Raw genomic sequence first — 18,518 nt, forward strand, 5'->3', positions numbered from 1 at the left:
ACTTTTGTTTATCACCACTGTAGAAGGGAAATCATTTGCTTCTTTAGAGATTGATAACCTACACTTGTTAAAAAAAAAAAAAGGTATCGTCAATTAATGAGAATAAAATGTGCATTTTCCTGTTGTTGTCGTCGTTTACTACAGGGTTTCTCAACTGGCTGGTCGGGACCCCAAAGTGGGTCGCCAACCCGTTTTCAGTGGGTCATGGGCCTTGGCGAAAATAATGCTAGGAAGAGGAAAAAACGGAGGGTCGATACACTCCTTAACGTTAGGTGGCGATAATACCCTCCTTAAGCTCTTCTTCCTTTTCAGTCAATTGTCGCGTTTGAGAAGGACCTCATCTCATTTTATTGTGATTTTGTTGGTTTTATTTCCCTTTTCTACCCATAATAATGAGTCACAAGAAAGTACCTAAGAAAGGGAAGGAAAAGTGGAAAACAGCGATAACAATGATTGAATCAAAGAGGGAACTATAGCCAAATATGAAAATGCCGTACGAAAGTCTGCCATCGAAGTGCTGCTGCAAGGTATAGTAAATTGTTTAAAAATGTTATATTTTAAGCCTTCTCCACTATATTTATCTGTATTATCTACATAATCCAATAATTTAAGTATGCGCTTTATTTATTTATTGAATGTCTTTTATTATGTGGGATTTCAAAGCAGTAGGGGGTTGCTGATATGTAATAATATGCAAGTATGTATGGTACTTGCAATCGTTTTTGTTTCGCTGATCATTTTGAAGTTTTAAAAAAAAAAAGAATGAGTACATTTTACTACATCTGCACAATATAATAATTGGATACATTTTAAAAGTGAATATGTTTTCTTGATTTGGTCGCATCTTGATATTAAGTTTGAATGGGCGGTCCTGAAGTCAGACCAGTTGAGAACCAATGGTTTAAACTCCCCATCTCATTCCAATAGGAAATTTATGACGTCCGTGATTCATTACATGACATGAATACAGGGACAAGCCATACTCAAAACATTTTTTATGACCACATACAGTACAAACTGAAACAGCTGGTCTGCACTTGATGTGAACAACGAGTACAAGCGGTACGGTGGGAGTTATGACATCACCGCAGCTTATCCTTGGTGACCATTGGGCCGCAAAGCCACCCGTGCCGTGTACATACAGCATGTGAGATTACAAGAGCGACCATGCGAGGATTTCCGGACAGCTGCTGCAAGCCAACATCGAGCTTGATTGACAACGATGGTCTTCGAAAGCATATGAGGATAATATGAAGGATCATTTGCGGGAAAAATGGAGATCAAAACTAAAACGAGTCACAATCAGTGCGTGTTTTTAATTTCGAGGGCATTCAGTCGTTGGTGGTCGACTGGTGGCTGGGCCTCCTGGCCACACGGCCCAGCCGGTCCACGGCCACGCTCTCGAAGGCTCGCCTCATGAGCGGGTGCTCCTCCAGAACATCGTTGAAGCTATCCACGCTCAGGGAATAAAGGCGGCAGTACGTCTCGGCCTTCACGCTGGCCGTGCGTCGGCCTTGGGTCAGCAGACAGATCTCTGCGAACGAGAAGATCGACCATCAACAACTTGTGAAGTATTTCCCATACCATAGGAAGATTCCGGCGGGCCTCCTGGGTAATTGGTCCTGCCAGAGTCTCATAAACTTGTATTATTAAAGCCTGCACTTGAATGTGTGTCCCACCCCGCCTGCACTGTGATTAGGCAGCTGTGTAAAGAGTGAGATTGATGAGCGTTGTGTTTTCCCCAAGTTTTGCAGCATTTCTTTCTCACCCAGAACTCTTGGCAACTCTTAAGTTTATTCCGGGTTTGTGACTGGTAAAGGTAAGATTGGACCTAAAAAAACAAAGCCCAAGCTGTCCCGGGCCTGCAGGTATTGAAACTTGGTCCAGCCTGAGCCTAACAAATTAACTTGATTTGAGAGACCGAGCGTGAAGCAGACTTGAATTTTTATACTGTATTTGTGAGGAGGGAAAATGATATTTTCTCTCTCGCTTAAAAAACAAACAAACAATCCATCCACCATCGTTCCTTGTTTCTTTTTCTTTTGGAGGATCCACGCAATGGATTCAGTCTCCGTGTTGCGCCTCGGAGCATGCAGGCTCATATTTGAACACCTTAGACTAGTACAGCATCAGCATCAGAACCACACTTTTGTTATTTTCAGTCTAATAAGATGACGAGCTGATTTTTTTTTTCACATTAAACTCGTGTCTCGCTTACTATGCTTTATGGGTGTGACCTGTTTGGTGTCATTGCCTTTCATAACTAGTGTATTTATGATTCAATAGTTTTAAAGGGTACACATTCATCTTAGATCTAGCTTCTTGATTTGGCTCTGAAAATGCACCAGATCGATTTGTTTGAATTAAAAAAAAAAATTCTACTGGGGGAGCATCCCCCCAGACCCACCCAGACTGCTCTTCCAAAGGAACCTCACAAAATTCTATGGAAAACACTGGGCAGGCGTAAAAATGCAGTGATTAAGTACCGCCAAAGTATGCCCCGTCGTTGAGTCGGATTTCTTTGCTGCCTCGCGGGATGACTACCACTGTGCCGTGCTGAATGAAGTACATCTTCCGGCCCAAAGTTCCTTCTCGTATGATGTAATCCGCGGGCTGGAAGACCTCGAAGTGCAGCTTGGTGAGGATGACGGTCACAAAGTGCGGATCGGTGTTGGCAAAGAGCGGCATATTGGCCACCAGGCCTCTACAGTTGTAGCTGACAATTTCCTGTCCCCCCCCAAAAAAAGAATTTTCTTAATCCCTGAAATCAAATTTCAGACCAAGTTGACATAAAAAAATGTTGAAACCAACAAAACAAAATTCACACCACATGCATTAGAGGTAATCTTAAATGTTAAATCCATTTTCATCCAGATGAAAAGTTTCCATCTGGAAAAACATGGCACTCTCCAAAGTTTTAAACATGGAAAACAATAATTAAAAATTTAAGACCTTTCAAGGATCCACAGGAACCCTGTTTGAGGTGTCTTGAAAAAGTTAAAAGTAGAATATTTTCTCTACTAAGTATGCGTTAACAATGTTCAAAAAGCCTTTATAGTGTTGTTTGCACTGCGCCTTTCTGCTTTTATTTTCTTTTTAGCACTGCTATTCCAGGACATGCAACACATTAGGAAGTAGGAAAGGGCAGGGGAGAGAAGGGGTGGAGAGTGATTTCATTCTCGGACTGGGTTTTTTGTTAGATCAGTAAATGTTTTATAGCCATGAAATAGTCATTGAAGTTTGGATTAATTCAGACGTAGCACTACTGAAGGCATAGGTGTCAGATGAACAGAGCACCACTGACACATTTCTTAAAACTAGGGATGGCTTATGGAGGTACTTGGAATGATATTGAGGTGATAAAAGTAATTGTTTTAAATGTATTTAAGACATTGATACTTAAGGCAAAAACCGTAATATAATTATTCCTCTTCCCACTGTTGCAGCAGATTATTAAAACCAACTGACCTCTTTCAGCGGATCACTGAGCTCCCCCAAGATGTTGTCCTCGTCAAACATCTTGCCTTGGAATCGTTGCTCGTAATAGTCATGGATCCTCTGCCGGAGGTCGGCGGGCAACTTGTGAAAAGACATATACTGCTCCACTTGCTTGTACTGGGGAATACATACAAATCATTAAACCTCAACCTGGAGGACACGTGACGTTTATTCACAATATCAATGAAAAAAACGTTTTCTATCAAAGCTGTTTTTGCAAGTGTGTGCACCTTTTCCTGGTACTGTCGGTGGGAGGCGTCTAAAGACTGCACTAGGTTGGTGGCGTGTCCCAGGAACATGGCGTAACAGGTGGCCCCTACCACCATGCTGATCATGGTAAGCCACACGTCGCTCATGCCCTCCGGGGGGTGGGCACCATAGCCGATGCACAGCATGTGACTCATGGCCATGAACAGGGAGTACGAATACTGGATGTGCCAAGTGGCGTTCTGAGATTGGGAACAGGTCAAGAAGTTCGGCCTTTGAGGGTTTGAAACATCCGCACCTGCGTGTGGGGAGGCGAAAACCGACCACCATGTTGTTCTTGGAAACCCAGCAGTCGGCGGGGAAGTCCTGCAGCATGGGAACCATGAAGGTCAGGCAGCCGTCCCAGTGGCACAGCAGCAGCATCATGCCGATCAGGTTGACGATGCGCACCACCGCGCTGGCCAGGTCATACGTCATGTTAAACATCTGGAGCCAAAAATCATAAATCAGAATGAATAAAAACATGTTTGTAAAGCTCACTTCAGACAATGAATTGACACGCAAGGAACTGTGTAAAACATTCAGTGTACTGGTGGTCCTTATATAGCGGGATAATTTCCAAAATGTGTATTTAGACTGGCTGGAAACATATGTTGGCCTGGAGAGGGATGGGCGCCACCAGGCAGTACTTGCCCAAGACACACCATAGGAAATTGTGCCCCAACAACCCTAGTGGTTAAGGTATCCAACCAACCAACCACCCTAATTCAGACAAGAAAAGGCCAGAATACGATGTGAAACAATGAGAGAACACACATTGTAAAATTTCAGATGCATCAGACATATTTAAGGGGGTGACCCAAGGCCAATTTAGCCTGGTAATATAAGCGAATAGAACTTTGCTTTTAATTCATTCAATGCCAGATGTTTCTACCATAGGTTTAGTCCTCACCCTAGGAACAGTTAACAGTCTGCTGCCAAAGGACCTCAATGACCGCAACGGCTGAAATAATAAAAGCAGATCAGACCTGTTAGATGGCCCACGATCATTTACAAGTAAAAACGCCTTAAAATCAACCTAGAAACGCACAGGGAGCCAATGCAGAGATTTTAAAACAAGCAAAAATAATTATGATAAAATCTAAAAGGTAGGCAAATGATTACCTTGATACAAAGACATTATTTTAATGATTGAGATTAATTTAATAGTTGATTAGTTGTGATTCAGGAATGTCAAACACAGTTTGGTTCTGGGGCCGGGTCCCGACTTTCTGTTCTGGGGTGGGCTGGATCTGTAAAAAAATGTCAACTCCAAATTTTTAGTTTTGTTTTTCATAGTATGCTTTCTCATCTATACATATTCTAATCAACTAAAATATTTTCTAAATATATTTATTTACAAACAATGGGGAAAAGTATGTCATGTTTGGGATTGAATGTGGCAACTTTTTTTTTAAAGTGAATGCAGTTTTACTCTGAACCACCTCACACGCTATACAAATAAAACACTGCCTTGTAGCCACCGGAGAAAGCATTTAGTTTGTCTCATCTCATCTGCTACACCGCTTAACCTCAGTAGGGTCGCGGGGGTGCTGGAGCCCATCCCAGCAATCATCGGGCAGTGGGCAGGGGACACCCTGAACTGGTTGCCAGCCAATCCCAGGGCACACGGGGACAGACAACTCACTCGCTCATTCACACCTAGGGACAATTTGGACCGTCCAATTCACCTGAAATGCATGTTTTTGCAATGTGGGAGGAAACCGGAGTGCCCGGAGGAAACCCACGCAAGCACGGGGAGAACATACAAACTCCGCACAGGAAGTCTGGAGCTGGATTTGAACCCACGCAGGAGGTTCCCAAGACATGAACTGTGCCGCACATGTGCTAACCACCGCGCCGCCGTGCTGCCCCATTTGGTTTGTATTTATTAAAAAATAAATCACAACTTTTGATAGAAATTGCCTAGAGACTCACTTCCTTTTTGACATACAGTTTCAACCTGTATGTTAGACATGGCTGTTGTCGATTTTTTTCATCTGTTTTCTATGTCAGTTTGTGTGAGTGGCATTTTGTTGCAATTTCAATAAAGGTTCTCAGAATCAGATTCAGATCAGGACTGGAAGTCCTGTACCTCCTCCCACTGGTGGATGTAGCGGATGAGGCGGGACAGGCGCAAGAGCCGCAGCAGACTGAGGATCTTGGTAAATCGCACGATGCGGAGGGCGCGGGCTGTCCGGTACACGTCGGTTGAGTCCTGCAGGGACTCCAGGTCCACCACCAGGAAGATGTAGTCCACTGGGATGGATGAAACAAAGTCTACCAGGAACCAGGAACGCAGGTAGTGCATGCGAATGCACTTTGGGTCCAGCACGATGTGGCTGTCCTCGCCCAAGATGCCCGTGCGGAAGTTGAAGACGAGGTCCATGAGGAAGAGCGTGTCCGACAGCATGTTGAAGGTGATCCACGGTATGGTGTTCTGGTCTTCAAAGAACGTTATTCCCCATGGCAAGATCACCAGGTTGCTCATCATGAGTAAGAGCATTAGCAAATCCCAGTAGAACCTGTAGTGAGAGGATATTTTTTATAGGATCAGTGAATTTTGAAGTTTATTACTTTTATTAGGGCTGCAAAAAACGTTAAAAATAGAGTATCGGTTCATTTAGAGTCTAATTAGTGTTATTTTGCTGTATTTTCCGATAATTTACTTGAAAGGTGGGGCGTGTCGTTTGAGGTCTCCTTAAAAAGTTGAAAGTTAAATATTTCTTCCATTAAGAATGAATAAGTTTAGCTAGGTATAGCACAACAAATATCAACTGCTAATTAACAAAAGGAACCAACCAAATATTTGTAAAAAACCCAACTGAAAAGTACAATAATATAATACATGTACCCAAAGGAAGTAGGCTCAATTCGACGCTTTTTAGTGGCCTTCCTTGATTTTCTTTCTTACAGTGAAGGCATTTTCAAAACAAAAACAAGAAAACAGAACTTCACCCTACAAAGGAAATAGTGAATGGGCAAGCATGTGTAAAGAATGCCCAATTAAGTTAAAAGAGCCCTTATGCTTTATTTTTGTCTGCACCTATCTGCTTTTATTTTACTTTTATGAGGGGTTCAAAGAATGGAGTCTGGGGGGAGTGCTAGAGAATGACGCCACGCGTGTCTCTGCAGGGTTTTTACATTGTTTTCCTTATATGTCAGTGTAGCATGAAAATGGTAAAAGTCGGGTTTAAACACCAACCCAAAACTCAAGAAAGATAGTTTATTCAACTTCGTTTAAGAAATGCTCGTACTTGCACACGCATAAATAGTGAACTGAATGAGGCTGCAATGATGACAAGCCAGGAGATGGCAGCAGAGTAACAAAGTTCCAAATTCCAAGGTATATTGCAAAAGTATGTTTACAAATGAAAGGACCAAAGTTCAGCATTATTTTGCAGTAAATTCTGTGCTCACGCTGGCTTTATTCAGTTCTTTGTTGTTGTATAAGCCACGCCCCCCTATTACGCGCCGCTTACCATTTGATACTAGTGACACATAACCAAATATGTGCATAAAAAACTGCCCTCACTTCAGTATATTATTTCATAATTGTAAATACGGCTCGGATGTGGGTACTGTATGTACGGTAGGGAGAATATCAGAATGTCATTAGTGAGAGATTACGCGTCCTTGTGCTTGAGACGGCGCCACATAAACTACTCAGTTGTATTTTGTAGGTAAATATAAACACGCCCACGCTTTCTTTAGTGTTGTAAATGGTAAATGGTCTGCATTTATATAGCGCTTTTCAAGTAAATTAACACCTCCCAAAGCGCTTTACAATGTGCTTCATACTTACCCATTCACACACACACTCACACACCAATAGCGGCCATGCAACCATGGAAGGCGGTGACCTGTGTCTTGGAGGCATTCAGCATTGTGTGGCTGGCAGATTGAGAGTTGTAGGTTATGAGCGAAGGTAGAAAAAGACCATAAGGCATTGTACTTTGTGATTTTCTTACAAAAGGTAGCGGAGTAACGCACCATGATGGCATTTGAGATACAAAACGTTTCTAACAATGCATGACAGTACTTGTAACCCCATAAAGTAATGTTCCAGTAGCATGTTCCTTTGAAATGCATTACTCCCCAAACTGTTAGTTGCAATAGTAGAATACATGTCAACTTTGTTGACTAGAGCTAATTAGTACAGTGTCAGCACTTTGCAATGCAGAGGGCCTAGCGAAAGTATTGCCCCCTCATGAACTTTATGGGTTGAATACTTAAAGAGTTACATTTTGCATAAGAGTATCACACTGAAAACACCATCCATTTCAGATGGGGCTGGAACGATTGTTAAGAGTTGATGGGAATATGGACATAGCCAAATACAGGGCAATTCTGGAAGAATATTTGTTGGAATCTGCAACAGACCTGCGAAAGAGGCGCAGGTTCAGCTTTCAACAGGACAACGACCTTACACAAAAAGATAAATCTACAATAGAATGGTTTAAAACCAACATGGTTAGAATGGCCAGCCAAAGTCCAAACCTCAATCCTATAGAGCATATGTGGAAAGATCCAAAAAATGCTGTGCCAAATGATCACCATCAAACCTCAAGGAATTTAAGAAGTATTGTGAGGAAGAATGGGCAAGATTGTTTTCAAACGTGTAAAACTTACAGATTACACACTCCAAAAGACTTTTGGCTGTGATTGCACCAAAATTAGGTTGAGCAAAGTATTAACTTAAAAGGGGCAATATATTATATTATTAATATATTATTTGTTAGCACATTATAATATGATGACTGAAATTGGTTTCTTCTCGGAATTATGTCTCACATGTTTTTGTTTCTTAGAAAACATTTTGATTTTTTTATCCATACGACTGAATCCTGAAATATGGCAACATGTTAAAAAGTTCTTAGGCCAATTCCTTCGCAAGGCCTCGTAAATGTCACAAGCAGCAGCTGTAAGGTCAGATGACAACAGCAGTCATTACCGATTTGTTACCACAAGAAAATGAAGAGCTCTCATTAACCATGCACGTTTGTGTCAGCAAACGCAACAGTGACAATGTCACCACGATGCCCGACAAGCTCTCGGACGTCTTACTAATTGACATCTAAGTCTCGGTTGTCCTTTGATATTGGTTTAGGGTTTCCAACATAACGTCTCAACTTCATTACTGTCCTTTTTCATTCGATGATGATGAATGCAGAGCCATTGAGAAAAAAGGACATGATTGACAGTTTAACATTAGGAATTTATTGTCATCTCATCTAAGGTTGCAATAGATTAAGTGGCCAGTCCAGAGAGTCTGGCGGCTTTCAGGGCTCTTGAAGCATGTTAAAGTAATACACAAGGAACAGTACTCAAGGTCTCTTTACAGTGCCTCGCGAAAGTATTATTTATCCCTGTTACAACCGGACCAAACTCACACAAATCACATGCACAGCAGCTAAAATCATCAGCTTGCCCGCACCCAACCTCTCAAACTATAATAACAGGTCCATCATCCGACTGGCAATTACAATAGTCCAGGATATAATTCACCCCATACAAAAATACTTAATCCGGCTACTGTTAGGGCCCAGATACAACCAATAAGATTTAGGAGAGCCCGCCTCGGGAAAAGCCTGATGCCCTCTGCCATTACCTTTCTGACCCATCGAATCAGTCTGCCATCATTGTCCATCTGTCGTGTATGTTTGTCTGTATGGGGACCAATAAATTACATCTAAAATGTAAATTACATCAATAAATTACATCTAAAATGTAAAAAAATCTAAATCTATTCTAAAAGGACAGACGTTTTTGACAGACTGTTGGATAAAACCCTGTCCTTCTGTCCACTCATGTCATTTCTCCCTCTGGGCCAGCTAGCCTTAATTTCCTGTCGATTGTCCTCTGCGCAACTCTGTATCTAAGCCAAATAAAAGTCATTGGGACGGATCAAATCATCTGACCTCCGCCTTCATTTTAAAGGCAAGTTTGCGACATAAGGCAAACGGTCCATCTATAATCCCCGGCACAGCTGCCTGCATATTATTGCATAATAGTGCAAGATTGGAATAATTCTTAGCGTTCTACTCCACCCACTCGCCACGTGGCTTCAGCGTTTAGCATGCCTTTGAATTAGCGGTTATTATTAAGGGGGACTGGCGATTGATTACAGCTTTTGACAAAAACATGCATAAACAGGGAATAAAAGGAGGATGGGTAGTGCAGGACGGGAGGGGTGTTCTCCAAGAGACCTGAATAATCCAGATGATCTCGTCCTATATACCTTATCACTCATCAAATCCTTTCATCGCCTTATACCTCACTGCCACACTCAGGCCTGAAAAACTTTCACACACAGAATGTCCTTGTGTATAAGAGTTTTGCAGGCCCACTAAATGGGTAGGTCAACATCAAACAAGCGAAAGTACTTGATACAATAAAGGTGAATAGTTGAGATGTAAAAACCTATGATAGATTTCTGAGGAAAATATTCACATTCATAAAGAGACAAGGAATGTAATTTTTGGGAGACTGATAAGTTTATTCTTCTTGTTTTCAATTTTAATATTGGACACCTGCAAAGGAGATTGCACAGGATGCCTATTTCTTATTTTGACTATTGACTATTATGCTCTGTTTTACATTAGTGTCACTATCGGCCAATAATAATGAAATTCTTTGACACCCTATAGGGTGGATCTGCTTTATGTAACATAGGAGATTTAATTTAAAAAAAGGGGATCAGGGGAAGGCATTTAGAACAGATTTGGAATTTGAGATGGTAATGTTTTTTTTATAAAGTTCCCTCCTATTCTCTTTGCCATTTCAAAACCAATTGATGTCTTCTCTCCTTATTGCTAGTATCTACTGAACTGAAAGCATAGTTCGTACACCTTTTACATCCACTTTCTAAGGACTTTCAAAGCCAATTTTTCATCATGTATTTTGCACACATACAAATATACGGTATCTGCGATTTATGTGATTTTTAATTTTGCGTGAGCATTTGTGGAGTTTCAGTCGCAGGAAGTTCTTCCCATTACAATTTACCACTGGGAAACACTACCCTTATTTATTGCATGGCCCTTAAAAAAAATGTCCACAATTGATACATAATCTTTGCAGTAATACATATGTCATAGTGCCCTGTTTAGGTGTCGCATGCACCTGTCCACTTGGGCGTGACCCATCGGGGGCAATTACTCTTCATAAGACAATACCGTAGAAACTAATGCCAGCTGCTGTTAATCAGAAAACCAAGAGCCTCGTCTACATCATTTTTAAGCATACTTTGCAACAATTTCAAGCATTAACAGAAATTCCCCTACAATTCAAGCACTTTCCAATCCTTGAAAACACAACATTAAAATTCGAGTATTTTCAAGGATTTTAAGCACCTGTAGCAACTCTGTACAAACTTAACAAACACATTATATGGGTATGGCCTCGTCTCACAAAGAATGATGTAAAATACCCCAGGGTTGTTGGATAACGTGGGCTTTTGTTGTAATGCATGGATAAAATTGTGGATGAAGTGTTACTTTAAGGAATGTTCAAGCGTTTTGCATTAGTCGTCACACGTGTAAAAAAGACAGAGAGGTTGAAGGTGTCTTGGATAACAGAAGGGTATGACCAAGTGTCATTTGAAGTCACCAAGTACAGGATGATTTACATAAACATTTATTTTTATGTGTAAAGAAGGGAGTATTTTTACAGCAGTAATCTTTTTGACAGATCACTTTTTTCCATAGTCACATATCATTATGAATTTTTTATATATCAGTCAGGAGAGTGTTCTTCCATTAGAGGTAAGATCGGGCATACAAAAATCCAGCCAAACCTGACCCAGTTCCGCAGGTATTCATACCTGCCCGAGCCCAACTGATTAAAACTGAGCCTGAAGTAAATCTGAATTTTCACATTTTATATTTGAGGACTCGCGAGGTGGAGGATTGATTTTGGCCAACTACAGAAAAACCTAACCCGACACAGACTTAATGGTTTACATTTTAGGCCCAACTGAGCCAAAAATCCAAGTTGGGTCAGGCTCTTACCTTCCATATACTATAGAAACATAATGGGAATGAGTGCACCTTACTTAAACTCAGTATATAGATGTCTCTCTTGATGTTTTGCAAACAGAGGTAAGCTCGAGGCCGGCACAACATGAATTTCTGAACGGGTCGGGCCAGATATGCCAATGATTAAGTTTGTGTCGGGCTGGGCTTCCTTCTTGCTGCCCTATTTGTATCCACCCGTCATAGTTCTTCTTTTTTTCTCTGTCTCTCGCTCTCTTATAGGGCTGCTGCAGATTCTTTAGGACGTACTGCTGCTGTGGTTTATGGTTCAATTTTCAAACTGTCAAAATAAGGGACGGCCTTCAAATGTTCCCGTCAACTCTTAAAAAAAAATCCATCAAAGATGGAAACTTGTCGGTTAATGTAAACTCCTCAGACACATACATATAAAAGATGTAGACGTTTAAATTGTTTTGTTTAACATATTTCATTACAAAAGACAGGCTTCAACCTTGTTATCAGAAATCACCTCTCCTCATCCAGAGTGCTTTTAAAAATAAAATGTGAAATTTCGGCTTTGCTTTGGACTCAGTCCTGCAGTTGAAGTTAAATGTTAGGGCTTGAGCTGATTCGGGCTTTAATATTTTCGGGTTTGGGTAGAATTGGCCTGGGTTTTTTTAGGCCTGGTCTTACCTCTGGTGAAGAAGAGCTGTACTTTAGCTCTGTTTTTTTTGGCATTAGACGTGTGTGCCTGAAGCTCACCTGAAATCACTGTAAGGATGGATGATCCACACCCCAAAGGACTTGACCCTGGCCTGCTCGGCAGCAACGCCCTTGTGGCTGCCGAACATGCGCAGGGAGAACTTGTTGACGCCGGGTTGCAGCATGGATCCCAGCTGCCTTTGGAAATAAGTCGAATGATCGGGCTGGACCTCGTCGTAATCGTCGTCGTCCTCAACCCCAGTTCGGTCCAGGAGCCCGTCGGGGTCGGCCGTGTAGTCGTCGTTGTGCGTCTTGACCAACGAGAAGAGCGTCTGGCTCACGTCGTTGTGTTTGTCCACCTTGGCGGAGGGCGTCCCTGGGCAGTTACCCTTCTGGGAACTGCTGCGCCATCGGGAGAATCGAAGGCTGCTCCAGCTGCGGAAGCGCGGTGTGTCGGGTTTGCGACCGGGACTTTCGTTGATGCCCTTTTGGTCACTCAGGCTCCTGCAAGGGCTGCTCATGTTTAAAATGGAAAGTGTCCTCTTACAAGAAGAATGGATCTGTCATTCTTAACTACTTGGAAACAACTCTCACAATTGTCTGACGTGAAGCTTCATCCGTCTCCTGCACTGACGGATGCAATTTGCCAGGCAGGAGCTCATCAAGTAGCCTTCAATAATCGGCTTGGTGCGACACATGCGACCGCTCACCTCCCTCCTCTTCCTCTTGACCCCCCAGCTTGCTCGCTCCCTCCCTTCTCTGAAGTGGCAGTCCAGGCCAGTGATGCGTCCGCAGGTCAAATTGCAGAGACGTTCTCATTCAGCGTTGAGCAGAGCTCAGCGGGTATGAATTACTCATTAGTGGGCCACCTGCTTGAAATGAATGAGGAAAATAACATCCGATAAACATAGACAGGCATAAACAAATTGTTTCAACTAATTGGATCCCTTTAGTATGCATGTGCCAGGTATTTCTTAAGATCATGATTGAGATTTGGGTAAGAGCGTAACAATCATTTTTCTCATGTACAAGCCTCAACTGCCGTTATGACATTTGCAATGGCCAAAACGGGCGATGCTAATGTGGGTGTCATATTTGGTATGTTTGGATGGCAATCATATGTTGCCTGTCTGGTTAAGATGCGACTTTGAAGCCGCTATGTGTAATATTTAACCACTAAATGGCATTGTGTTGTCTAATACCAGCGAGGGCAAGTGATACACAGCACCGTGTGACGGCAGGATGCCGGACACACATGGCGCCGATTTAAGTCGGGATTCCACAGTGTAGAAGAAACACAAATTCCATGACCTATGTTTTTTTTTTTATATATATATAAAAATTTACATTAGTTATTATAATTTATGTATTTTTGCCAAGTATTCAAATCAATGTTTTTACACTGGTTGAAAGTTTTTTGTACCACTTGGAGGCACTTAATATTACACAATGTCCTTTTAATGTTCCATCAATTAAAAACAAAGGTTTGCATGGACTTGCCTCCTGTTATCTTTCTGTTTTGATTCCCCCCTATGTTGCTGCTGAGAGCCTTTGCTCTGAAAATGCTGGTCTACTTGTGACACCCAGAGCCAAGAAGAAATCTGCAGCCTCGAGGGCATTCTTCATCTGGGGCCCAGTGCTGTGGAATGACTCACTTACAAACAACTTCAATACTGCTTTGGTAAATGTTCTTGATTCTGTGGCGCCCCTAAAGTATAAATTCCGACCCAAGAAGAATACACCTTGGTTTACTGAAGAAACTAGGTTACTCAAACAAAGTTGCAGAAAAATTGAACGAAAATGGCGCACTACTAAGCTGGAGGTTTTTCGACTGGCCTGGTGTGACAGTTTGCTGAAATATAAAGTAGCTCTTGCCTCAGCTAAAGCTTCGTATTTCTCTAAGATTATTGTTGAACATGAGAATAATCCGAAATTTTTGTTTGACACAGTGGCGAAACTTACCAGACAACAACTTAACCCAAATGGTTGCACTTATTCTGCTAATGACATTATGGAATTTTTTAATAAAAAGATTCAACTAATCAGGAATGAGATTTTAAATGAACGCTCTGTTTCCTCCTCCTATATCAAAGATGTGGAGGTGCTAGGTATGGACTGTGTCAGCGGTTGTTCAGAAACATTCTCCAGTTTCAATGATTTGTCCCTTGATAATCTAACACAGATGGTCAGTAGGGCCAAACAAACTACGTGCCTGCTTGATCCGTTTCCAGCTTCACTGGTGAAGGATCTGTTTGGGATCTTAGGACCATCAGTTTTAAATATTATTAATATATCGCTATCCTCGGGTATGGTTCCTGTAGCCTTCAAGTCTGCCGTCATTAAACCCACGCTTAAGCGACCTAACCTTGACCCAGAAAGCCTAGGTAATTATAGGCCAGTGTCAAATCTGCCATTTTTTGCGAAAGTACTTGAAAAGGTCGTTGCACAGCAGCTAAATGACTTCATGTCAGAAAATAACCTTTTTGAAACTGTCCAGTCAGCATTTAGGCCAAATCATTCTACTGAGACAGCCCTTGCTAAAGTAACCAATGATCTCCTTTTAACAATAGATTCTGGTGCCTCATCAATGTTACTGCTGCTGGATCTCAGCGCTGCTTTTGATACGGTCGACCACAACATATTATTGGTTCGTCTAGAACGCATTGGTATCTCAGGAACTGTACTCTCGTGGTTTAGGTCCTACCTGTCAGACAGGATGCAATGTGTTAACTATGGCAATCTGACCTCTAAACAATCTAATGTCCCTTGTGGTGTTCCTCAAGGCTCTGTACTTGGCCCCCTTCTTTTTAGTATTTATATGATCCCGCTTGGTGACATTATCCGAAAGTATAATATTAGTTTCCATTGCTATGCAGATGACACTCAACTGTATGTACCACTGGAAAAAACTGGACATTTAAGTTTTAGAAATCTGGAGGCTTGCCTTACTGAGATTCAAAGATGGATGTCAAATAATTTTTTACGCCTTAATCCAGAAAAAACTGAAATGTTGATTATTGGTCCAGCTCACTGTCGTCAGTTGTTTTCAAACACTACCCTGAACCTAGACAAATGTAATATCACCCATAGTGACTCGGTCAAAAATCTAGGTGTTATATTTGATCCTAATCTGTCGTTTCAGTTACACGTGAAAAATATTACTAGAATAGCTTTCTACCACCTCCGTAATATTGCGAAGATTTGTTCGATGCTGTCCCAATCAGATGCAGAGATTTTAATTCATGCGTTTATTACTTCTCGGCTTGATTACTGTAATGTATTGCTTTCTGGTCTCCCGATGTCTAGCATTAAAAGTTTGCAGCTGGTTCAGAATGCGGCAGCTAGACTTTTGACTAAGACCAAAAAGTTTGAGCATATTACTCCTGTATTGGCCAACTTGCACTGGCTCCCAGTCCACTTAAGATGTGACTTTAAGGTTCTCTTATTAACATATAAATGTTTGCATGGGCTTGCACCCTCTTATCTCTCCGATTTGATTTCCCCCTATGTTCCTGCACGGAGTCTGCGCTCGGAAAATGCCGGTCTACTTGTGACTCCGAGAGCCAAGAAGTCTGCGGGCTCGAGAGCGTTCTCCATCCGGGCCCCGGTGTTATGGAACGCCCTGCCTCTGGAGATAAGATCTGCAACCTCAACAGAAGTTTTTAAATCGAGGCTTAAGACACACTTCTATTCCAAAGCATATGATTGATGCCCACCTCATATTCTGTTTTGTCCTGTCTTTTTCCGACGCCTGCCTGGCTGATACGAAGGAGAAGGATGATTTGGGATGGGTCAGCGGACCGGCGTCTGACCTGCAGCATGTCAACTCCTGCATTTACCGGCTGGCAGAGACGGGAGGCAGCGTCGTGGCCGTCATAGACTTTCTGGACTGGTTTGCAGGCTGGGGGCGTCGTTGATGTCATGCACTTTCCGGACATTTTCAACATCTTACCTTGTGTTTACTATTATGTGTACAGTAATGCTAATTGTAATTCACCCTGGTCAATCCTGGAAGGGGGATTACCACATGTGAGGTCCTTTCTCAAGGTTTCTCTTTTCTCCTCACACTGAGGTTTTTGAGTTTTCCTTGCCCGCATGCTGGTTTAAGATCAGGTAATTGTGTAATTTTGTAACTGTAATCCTGTGCAGTCCTTTGAGACATTTTTGTGATTAAGGGCTATATAAATAAATTTGACTTGACTTGACTTGACTTGAATGCTCTGCTCCTTGAGTCATGATCCTCTCCAGGAATATGTTGAACAAAGTTAGAGAAAATTAATAAGTATCTATATGTGCATAAAGGATGCAAAGACTTGACAAGTTGTTAGCCTTGCAGTGTAGATTAGAAATACTTGCCAGTTCTATGTACATTAGATGTGTATGCTGGGTATTTTATTTTCATTTTGTCCTGTGCTTGACCTGGAAACCAGCCGAGCAAATCCGTGTAGAAAGGCAGCTCACCTTCCATAGTGTCACATACACCAGTGACACAATACACACTTGAAATGTGCTCCAGTCCCAATTACAGCATCCCACTTGTGTTACAGGGCCAATCACATCATCGACAGCCTAGGGAAAGTGCACAGATACAACTCACTGCACTACGAGTACATTGCGCAACAAATTTGATTCTACGGGGAGTCAAAAGAATTTTTGACTGCGGTAGAGGGGGAAAACAGGAAACAGCTGGTGAACACACTGGTGTTTATTTTGATAGAAAAACGCAAACTTGGCATGTTTTCCGCTGTGGGAGTTACCCTTGAATGTTCGTTGGGAGGACGAGCGGAGGAGGATGGGCCGCGTTCTACACCGCTGTTTCTTTTAGTAAATGGTCAGCAACGTCGTTGGCGAGTCACTTGATAAGACGTGGTTTCCGTGGTTAGCTGGCATAATGAAGAGTTGGTATCATATGAATGATTCACGGATCCCTTAACCGCTAGAGTCGTCGGCACACCATTTCCTGTGGTGAGATTTTGGCAAGTGGAGCCTGGCGGCATCCATCCCTGTCCAGGCCTTTTTGGGGAGGGGATTATGGGGGGCAGTCGGTTAAAATACATAAATAATCAATTACATAAATTGGCTCCATTAAAGTTACATAAATAAATGATAAAATAAAATAGCTCCATTAAAAATTACATAAATATATTACCAGAGCCATCCCCCCCTAATGAGAGGTGGCTAGGGTCAAGAACACATTCACATTTTTGATTCTTTCTGGGAGACTGATACGGAGGGGATTCCACACCCCCTCGCTCAATCCAACTGATGTGTTGCACCATCTCGGTGGGAGTCATTAGGTGACCAAACCCCCCAATTCCAACCCCTAATGCCGAGTGCCAAGCAGGGAGGAAATGTAAATCTTAGATATGAATTGACTGAGGCTCGAACAGGCAACCTCCCAGTCTCAGAGAGGGCGCCCTACTCCCAAGGCCACCAAACTGGCCAAATACATAAATATTAAATTACTGACATTCGAAAGGGTGAAGCTGAAAATACGGACGCAAATTTATTACAAAATCTGGTGTCTGCATTAACATACAAAAACAAAGTCAATCCAAGCTAGCCCTGAGTTCCCGGGTAAATAGCATATTACAAAAGTCGCTTCTACTGCCAATTCCATATTGATAACTGTAAACGAAAATCCGAATCACGTAAAAAAGCTGTTGCACATGAGTGAGAAAAATCTCCTTATCCAGTAATTGACTTTAAGTTTCGAAAAAAATAAAAAAATAAATAAGATTTATAATGGGTTACATCGATGGGTGAATAAATAATTCAATCAAATGGTTACCTGTGTATATACAGTATATTGTTCCTATTTTGCGCAAATTCATGTAATGTGCGTGGTTATTAAACACATTCACAGCGGAAAATGAGGGAATATTTTGAGAATCATTTTATTGAAATCAATTCTACACTTACAAGTTTGCAAAGTGCACATCTGCTTGACAGCAGCTCGATATGAATGCATGCTTTTCTTTCATTCCAGTGCTGACACCTAAAAGGTATCTATCGCGTTACTCTTAAGTCAGGCCAAGTCATTTTCATTTGTACAGTCCTTAATAACAAAAAGTCTCAAAGGGCTAAACAGGCTGT

The 18,518-nt window shown here is 41.9% G+C and overlaps 1 protein-coding gene across 4 annotated transcripts; it reads right to left on the reverse strand.

Moving 5' to 3' along the window:
- Positions 1-897: 897 nt before the first annotated feature.
- On the reverse strand, positions 898-16,927 carry hcn3 (hyperpolarization activated cyclic nucleotide-gated potassium channel 3). Of its 4 annotated transcripts, XM_088329238.1 has the most exons (9): positions 16,884-16,927; positions 13,017-13,294; positions 12,483-12,935; positions 5,840-6,269; positions 4,030-4,191; positions 3,729-3,947; positions 3,469-3,615; positions 2,487-2,727; positions 898-1,534 (listed from the first exon to the last, which is right to left on the reverse strand). In XM_088329238.1, the coding sequence occupies exons 2-9, from the start codon at positions 13,118-13,120 to the stop codon at positions 1,332-1,334; spliced, it is 1,959 nt and encodes a 652-aa protein (XP_088185364.1). In that variant the 5' UTR covers positions 13,121-13,294; positions 16,884-16,927; the 3' UTR covers positions 898-1,331. The 4 variants fall into 4 exon arrangements, with proteins under 4 accessions (XP_088185364.1, XP_088185366.1, XP_088185365.1 ...); XM_088329240.1 differs by lacking the exon at positions 16,884-16,927 and having other exon boundaries at positions 12,483-12,926; positions 13,017-13,343; XM_088329239.1 differs by lacking the exon at positions 16,884-16,927 and having other exon boundaries at positions 4,033-4,191; positions 13,017-13,343.
- Positions 16,928-18,518: the final 1,591 nt, after the last annotated feature.

This window comes from Urocampus carinirostris, chromosome 2 (assembly GCF_059441175.1).
Source record: "Urocampus carinirostris isolate Australia breed hairy pipefish chromosome 2, RoL_Ucar_1.0, whole genome shotgun sequence".
In the NCBI taxonomy this organism is placed as follows: domain Eukaryota; kingdom Metazoa; phylum Chordata; class Actinopteri; order Syngnathiformes; family Syngnathidae; genus Urocampus; species Urocampus carinirostris.